Genomic DNA, 8,691 nt, shown 5'->3' on the forward strand with positions numbered 1-8,691 from the left:
GAGTTAGCACCATCGCACCTGTTCACATCAATAAAACACTACATTGGAGCAACATCAGAGCTCAATATAAACTTGACTAGAACTGTAGTGTTATAAGAGTGACAAATTAAGACAAAATAATAACAAAAAGACACTTAAAACAAGGGATTACAAAAGATGACTGACCTCTTCCCAACACGAGAATTGCAAAAGGGAACAGGGAGTTGCGACCCTCGAATTTATACAGGTGCACCAAGGGGGACACACGAAGAAGAAATAAAATACAGACGAAGTGACTGGAGGACCAAGACAGCACAGTAAAACAAACACCAGGTATGTTCAACAATAGTAAACAAAAAGAACAATTTTGTGTAATTATAATACAATATTATATGTCCCTGTTACATTCACCCCCCTAGAATTACACAAAATACCAAAAGCACATAAAGCTGGCTGCTAAAAAAAAAATATCCGCAAGACAGTTTCCTATTTAAAGAATAAAAGGCAATAAGTGGTGCCCTTTACACCACAAAATAGCGACCATTTACAATGTGCATGGGAGTGTTAGATATAGGTAGCATGTAGCCCAACAAAATCACAAGTTCCGGCACTAATCAATCAAAAGAGGGGAGGCCACAAAATTCAAATAGTTACAATAGGAGAACGAACTTTCTCAGTGCCAAACAAAGACTCTACCTGAGTCATAGATTCAATCAATCTACAGACTGGCTTAACAAGCCTACCAAATCGTGTGGTAAGGTTGTGACCCAAATCAGAAAAGTCATCAGAAAGTTTGTGTACCTCATCACAAGGGACCAAGGGGGGACCAGCAAACTCTGTGGACAGTCACAGGACATCACATCAGGTTCCATTCCCTCATTGGGTGACTGCTGTTGGACCCAGGATGCTGTGCGGTCAACACTAGACTCACTCAAACTTGGAATGGCACTGGGCCGGGAGGATTCAACTTCCCTACCCCCCACTGATACTCCAGGTTCCTCTGGGACAACATCAACACCAACGGCAGACTGAGCCTTTGTCACGTCCAGCGAAACATCCAGCGGCAAAGAAGTTGACCTGAAGCAGTAAGTTGCGATGCACAGTTTTTTCATTACCCGCTTGGTCTCAGATTTTGTATATGTGGAGGTCTGGCTTAGAAGCAACAACATCATAAACAACTGCCTCCCACTTGTCAGACAGCTTCCTTTTTCCTTTAACTCCTTTATTCGCCAACAGTACTCCTGTCCCCAACAGAAAGAGGTAAGCCCCTGACCCGCTTATTGTACTGGTCCGACTGGTGGTTCTGTTCAACAGCGCTGTTTCCTTGAGCCAAGATCATGGCGGACCGAAGATCTTCCCTAAGTGACTTGACATAGGTATGTAATCGCATACAGAGTCATCATGGAGAACGTTCATGAAGAGGAGATCGTGGGTAACCGGGGGAACCCTCCCAAACATCAGATAAAAGGGCGCAACAGCCTGTTGTTTCATGAGCTGTGCAATTATATACAAATGTCAAAGACTGGATCAATCTGCGGCCACCTCTGCTTCGTCCTTGGGGGCAAAGATCTCAACATGTTCCCCAACGTTCTGTTAAACCGCTCAGTGATGCCATTGCCCATGGGGTGGTACGGTGTGGTATGAGATTTGATTTTGACTCATTGGCTGCATGAAATATATGAAATACAAGAACTAGAGACAATTTATAATTTGAAATAAGTAAAACCATGGTGGTGATAAGACACGAGCTTAGAGGGGGTTCAGTGATAAAAGAACAGTACACCACTGACTTTCACATGTTGTGATCTTTCTGTTAAGAAGCCGAAGGCAGCAAATGGAACCCTGGATTCACATTTGGGTCCTAAGAGAGTGAAAAGCCCCAAATGTATACAAACGCCCTCGTCCTTTAGCATACATCGTATCAAATTACCATCAAAAACCTTCCAAGACTGCAGCTGTGCTTAGGTGGAGCAGTTACCAACACGGTCATCTAGCAGTCAGTCAACTTTTACTGGATCAACAAGTTTGCCTGACTTATTGTGAGCAGTCTTTGTCAGTGTTCATACAGAATTGGGTGTTGGCATGTATGCATAGCCGGGCTGCAGAGTCGACACATGAGCAGGATGAGCCAAACTAATGCAAACATTTCTATTTCTTGAGTATTTGTTTGGCTTTTCTATTATTTTCCTCATGGTGTCAGTAAAAATGTTCCCCGTTCAATTTTTGTTTGCATATGACACCTGTTGGTGTAACTTTAAGCACCAAGTTACTAGTTCTGTTTGAGATCTTGACGGCAGACACCATGTTAATTGAAATAACTGTGGGCACAAAAAGTTCTTAAATCCTTGGGTTTATATGTTAAGCCCTGTGGAGCACTTTGGTAAACTTTTATGTATTTGGACACGTGTTGAGAAAAAGTGAATTGTATTGTCTTGTCAATCACCTTAAAACAAAACTTCATTTCCTTTTATTCTCTTGTTGTAAAGACTATCACTTAGGCTAGAAATACTTAAATTAGGAGTTTGCTGTTGGTGGTCGGGTGCGTTGTGATATCAAGCACATCTGTGGTACACCTTTATTACACTGCAGATAAGAACCATTCATTGCATGAATTCCCCTTTCCGTTTAAAAAAAAAAAGAGCTACATCCTGTTCTGATTTTATTAGTTCTGTTTTTTGAAGATGGTGCGTTAAAGAGGAAGTTGACTACACCAACGTTAATAGTGTTAATCAGGTGGTGGTGGTGTGGTTAATTTCTTCTGGTGATAGTTCAGATATGCTGATGAAAAAGGAATCTTCGTAGACACCGACTTGGTTATGACAGATGTTTATTGGAGAGAACAGTCAGGCTTCAATCGGACGCTGAAGCTTGTCCGAGGGAGGTTTCGTGGTCCCGATGGTGAAGATCTCCGAAGTGCTTTGTTCGGTAGACCCTTATATATGGTCAAGTAAACGTATTCCTTTCTTGTGACCTCGTGACACAATATAAGCAACCAAATGGTATAGAGTCCAGTCTAAGGGCCCAAGAGCCTGCGGACCCCTGTACTCCTTCACAGCAATTCCACTTAGGGAATAGCAAGACATTAAATCACGAGCACAGAAAAGCATAGGTGACAGGACACAGATGGAACATGTTGAGATGGTGAAGATAAGATCTCCGACGCTAGGATCCTCAAAGGTCAAAAGTAAGGATCTGCTAGGGACAATACACATTCTTCAGACACTACAGTGGCAAATGAATTCGGCCCCAAATCATTGGTTTGTGGGTCATGATTCTAGTTTTGCATCTGACCACGGTTAAAGATCAATTTCACAAAACTTTCCCAGTCCTGGTAAACGTCAGGTGGTGGGGAGGCCAAACCATGTGCCACCAGTTTCTGTGTGTGTCACAGCCCCTTTTCCCCAGTTCCCTCCTGTCCCAGTACTTTTCCACTGCCCTGCTCACACCACACCCTCTGATCACCACACCTGCTCTCAGTCACTGATCACCACACCTGCTCTCAGTCACTGATCACACACCTGCTCTCAGTCACTGATCACACACCTGCCCTCACTCATCAATCAGCTCACCTACCAGTGTATATATTCTCCAGCCTCACACTCACTCAGTGCCAGATTGTTCTTCTGCTTTCATGCGAGACTCTCCAGCGTTGTTTCCCTGCCGGATTACCTGTTACTGACCCTGCCTGTCTTCGTTCTGCCTGCCTGCCTTGCCTGTTCCCCGTTCCCCGGACAACCTACCTGTTTTCTGCCCCTGACTACGGCTTCTGCCTCAGCGTCTCTGGTTCCTGTCTGCTCACCTGGTTTAGACTTCTCCGCCCGGCTCGGACTTCGCTGCTGCTCGTCCCACTCCCCGAGCCTGCAACCCATAGACTTTGTGCGGGCCCAGAGCCTGAAGAACGGACTATTTCCTGTGTTTCCTGGTCTGCCTGAGTTCCTGTTTGCCCGTGTGTTAATAAAAGTCATTACTACGGTCCAGCTTTCCAGAGTGCTGCATTTGGGTCCTAACTGCACCCGTCAGTGTGGGAGCGTTGCCAAAAACAAACTCAGGTCACTATTGTCTGAGTGACCTCTGGATGAGGTGTAACATTAATGCATAGCTGTTCTTCCTAGGGTCTTATGGAGGTGAAAACATATCTGTCAACAATGTAACATTTTTACCATTGAGTGATTGGCTGGTTGGACATGACTGAGTATATTTACAAAGCTTTCAAGCTTTTTCTTTTTTACCATACTATGATAGTCCACACATTTGTTCTTTCTGGGCAAGTGCAATTCACTGTTTTTCACTGAATGGGCCATTACAGGGGGTTCTGTTCAGTTTCTTTCTGTTCACTTTTTTCCTTTGTCACTGTGGCAAGCAGCTACATTTTGCTCTGGACTTCTTCAATAATGCATTTTGGATTGTCCTTCAAGGTTTAAATCTCACATAAAGTTGAACAACAGCCATTATTTAAATAAAAAAATCCTTTTAATGTATATTATATCCCCCTCCAAAAAAAACGATAAAATAATAAAGTAAATCTAAAATCCTTCCTATTCCTGAAACACATTTATCTTAAACCATTAGAGAAGCTTCTGCTGGGGTAAGTCTCCATTGATATAGTGCCACAGAGGGTGGAAAACTCCAGTAAAACTCGGATCCTGACCAGAATAAAAACATACAACCTTGAATTCCCTCAAAATATGAATCTATAAATCCAGAAAACGAACACATTTAGTGTATTTCAGCCAGTGCCTTTCGTCTCAGATACTTTTCCAGGCAGTAGATTGCGAACGGATCGATTTCGGTGTCAAACTTGTTGGCAAACAGATGGCGATGTTCAAGGACCCACCAAAGGTCTCCCACGCCGTATACGCAAATCCCCCTAACATGTCTGCCTTCACATCGGGGGTACACGGCATCCCGTGAGTTGTCGACCCCTTCGTGTCCTGCCCACTTCACCAGTCTGGCAATGGCGTTGAGGTCTGTCATGTCGAATTTGGCGTGCGGGCGCCTCGAACCAGGGACACCAGGCATGCGTTGAATGGTTGCCCAGAGGAACTCATCAGGACTGTAGGTGTCTTTGGCCCACTCGATCAGTACCTGCACCCGTTTGTCCTCCAACACGCTGCGGATGTAGCCCCGGCTGACCACTATGTAAGCATTTCCTGACAGAATAGGCAGGTCGAAGGGGGGAGGCTCTTTGATTCTTCCAGTACCCTGAAACAGTTGAGACAGAAAATGAATGTGATGTTTGAGCAGAAGCCCCAAATAAGATTGCAATTTGATGTGTCAAGATGGAAGAGACAAACACCTGAATTGTCCCATTGATCACCTCGTGAACCTTCGTCACCCTCCACTTCTTTCCCTCGGGCATTTTTTCAGATTCCATGCTGTTTTCGCCCTTTAGATAACGCAACAATTGTACCATCTCCCAGTTTGTTTTCAGCGGAAAATCCTGGCCACAAACATTAAGAAAGTATTTCCATTTGGTGCTGGAGTTATAAAGATCAGCCATACAGTTAATGTCAGCTTGAACGCGGGACCAGCTGGCATAGACCACATCCACAGGCCGGCTGACGATGAAAACGTTGGGGAAGCAGGAGACAATGGCCCTGACGGCAGACTGATAGGAGGGCTTGGATTTTTTGTCCACATGAACACAGTAAATGTTTTGAGGAGCATAAATGGCCCTCAGAAGTCTCTCAAAGTTCTGCACCTAAAGTGTAAGCAAAAAAAATATTATCACCAACTTCTCTCATGCATCTTTCCAACAAAGCTTTAAAAGGCGTCAGCATTCAAACTGCAGATATTCTGACTCTATAACGTATGGCTCCTCCACCTTGTAAAACCCAGTAAAGACTTATTGGATTCCCATACTTTATGATGCACCACCATTGAGTAGGGCCAGTGGAAATTCCTCTTCTTCTTTGCTCAGTGGGTATTGTAAATACTTCCTCATTATCTTGAAATTCCTGCAAATAAATAGAGAAATAAGATCAGGAATACGGTATATGGAAAGACTGATATTTCAAGCTGTGACAGACCTACAGTCCTGAGTTGCATTAACATAATATTCATCTGGGACCTGGATGGTCTTCTGGAAGTCACGCCTGATTGCCAGAATTTTGACCTTTTCGATTTCCTCCTGGTCTCGGAGCAGGATTGCCGAACAGTTGCACACCGCATCCATGTTAACGTCATCATCGGTGATTTCTAGCCAGCTGTAACTAAACATGTGGGTGGTTCTCCAGCTGGTTGTGTGTCTGAGGACCACGAGGATCCCCAGGGACGCGACCACAACAGTCAGCTTCAGCATCAGCTTCAGTTTGATGTATTTCCGGAGCCACATTTTTGTGACCTGGTCAGAAACACGCACAAAAGCATGAAACAAAAGTAGAATTTGCACAAACCTGTTGTGAACTATATGCAAAAAGAACTGGAGATTAGCTTTTGGTTTTTTTACGTGACATTCACACCACCTGTAGAAACTATGAAGACCCCTTCTTTTCTTTGTCCTATGTGGCTGTCGATTAACATCCCATTAACCTAAATTTCACGTGAATAAGAAACGTACAATAGACATGAGTGCTGATCAAATGTGAAAGGGAGCTCATCCCTTGACACTGCTCCGCACATTCTGTGAAGCAAGTCCTAAGTGTTGGAATTAAGTTAGTCCTGATGACTGAGCAAACCTGATGGTTTACAGAACTGGTGGCACTGGTGACACTGGTGTCAGTGTTTGGGGTGAGTTAAAGGAGAGCGTGTCATCGAACAATAGATTCTTATTAAAAGACAGAGCCTCAAACTGTGCTGTAGCATTGGAGCTCCACCAATATTTGAAAAACAGCAAAGCCAAATAGTGACCCGGATAAAAGAACAAGCCACCAGAAAAATGAGTAAAGTTGATGTATAGATCACGTCTGCTGTGCAAGCTCAAAAAAATGGTTTTAGAAAACAATTTGGTTCGTCCTCCTCATCTAAATACAGCCTCTCTACTCACCCCCCTCCCTCTCCTATTCTGCAAGTGAACAGGTGAATTTATTAACTTCTTTCTCCCAAACTACCTGCCTGCACCACACCCACCTCACAAGATAACATGTTTGCACTTGTGCGACCGGCTCCAACACGTCCTCTTTTAAAAAACTATGAATACTAAATATTATTATTATAAAACTATATTAATGAGTGTGTGGTGTGTGTGTGTGTGTGTGTGTGTGTGTGAGAGAGATAGAGAGAGTGAAAGTGATCTTTACTCAATTTGTATCACTTGTTGCCCCCCTCACAACATTTCTTTAGTTATCTATACATTATTATACAAACATGGGCAAACTGTTCATTATTCAAAGTAGAACTACAACTCAAGTAATACACAGTAGTTATAAGGCCACGTTTATATCATCTATACACATTTTTCTTTTCATTTGTCTACTATCAGTGAGTTGAAGTTGACTCCTAGTGACTAAAGTAACTTGCTACGACAGCGACGTAACACTGTGTAGCCTATAACAGGAAGCAAGTACTTTACTTTCAAGGTGTTTTCCTTGTTTGGTTTTTCATATTCAAAATTTGATTGGCAAATATCAGTATTTGGAAATAAATGTATTCTTCTATATAATATAGCCAAACCATATAAATTAAATATAACAACAATCAAGTGTTTTTTGGGTTTTGTGTAATTAGATTATTGAACACTCGGAATAATCTTCATAACTAACTAAAATCAAAAGTTTTTTTAAAGTTTTTTTTTTAAAAGATATTTAGTAAACTATAAACTTGGGTCGGGAAAATATTTAGTCTGTTAAGTTGTCGACAATGTTTTGAGATATGATATCAGAACACCAATCAGTGTCTTGCACGAAGTGTTTGATTTGTATAAAGTTACACATCATCATATTGTATAAGTGTCCCCTTATGATTTGATCTAAACCTGATAAGGAGAATGGCACACCAGGGTTCACGCAGATTATGTGGATTGTATAGTCACAGGGAAGTTGGGTATTCTTTATTCTACTGAGCACACACACACCCATTTATACAACAGGATATTTGTGTTCTAGATTACATGAATCAAACTATCCATCAGCATCAGACAGCAGCTTGCATTACAGTCATTTGTCTGTGTTTTTCCTGAAGCCACAAATTTGTCTTGAGCTGCACTGGCATTGATTTTACTTCCTGGTCGATGAGACTGGCTCATTTGTATTGAACAGCTGATTTTAAAGAGTTGGTTGTTCTCCTCATCTAAATACAGCCTCCCTACTCACCCCCCTCCCTCTCCTATTCTGCAAGTGAACAGGTGAATTTATTAACTTCTTTCTCCCAAACTACCTGCTGCACCACACCCACCTCACAAGATAACATGTTTGCACCTGTGGCGACCGGCTCCAACACGTCCGCTTTTAAAAAACTATAAATTCTAAATGTTATTATTTATATAATATTATTATAAAACTATATTAATGAGTGTGCGTGTGTGTGTGTATAGAATTCAAAATTCATTCACCGTGGAATCAGTAACTATAAGAGGCTAGAATACTTTAACTCTTAAACTGCTATTGCTTAATATACACCGCTGAGAAAGTGCTCTTGTATTCAGGGATTTAACAAATGAATTAATGAGTTCATCTCAGAATTAAAATCAACAGTCAGACAGCAACAACAATTCACGAGCAATATTTTAATCACCTCAAACGCAGCAGCTTCACAGATCAAGGAAATGAAGCATTT

The 8,691-nt window shown here is 42.2% G+C and overlaps 1 protein-coding gene across 1 annotated transcript; it reads right to left on the reverse strand.

Annotated features, from left to right (window-relative positions):
• Positions 1 to 4,432: 4,432 nt before the first annotated feature.
• Positions 4,433 to 6,978, reverse strand: LOC101066002 (glucosaminyl (N-acetyl) transferase 1). The gene is given in 5 exon segments (XM_029832526.1): positions 4,433 to 5,181; positions 5,276 to 5,680; positions 5,842 to 5,865; positions 5,867 to 5,936; positions 6,009 to 6,978. Coding segments are annotated over 5 exon segments (1,290 nt in total). The 5' UTR covers positions 6,314 to 6,978; the 3' UTR covers positions 4,433 to 4,695.
• Between the last annotated feature and the right edge of the window lie 1,713 nt (positions 6,979 to 8,691).

Source organism: Takifugu rubripes, unplaced genomic scaffold (assembly GCF_901000725.2).
Source record: "Takifugu rubripes unplaced genomic scaffold, fTakRub1.2, whole genome shotgun sequence".
Taxonomy (NCBI): Eukaryota; Metazoa; Chordata; class Actinopteri; order Tetraodontiformes; family Tetraodontidae; genus Takifugu; species Takifugu rubripes.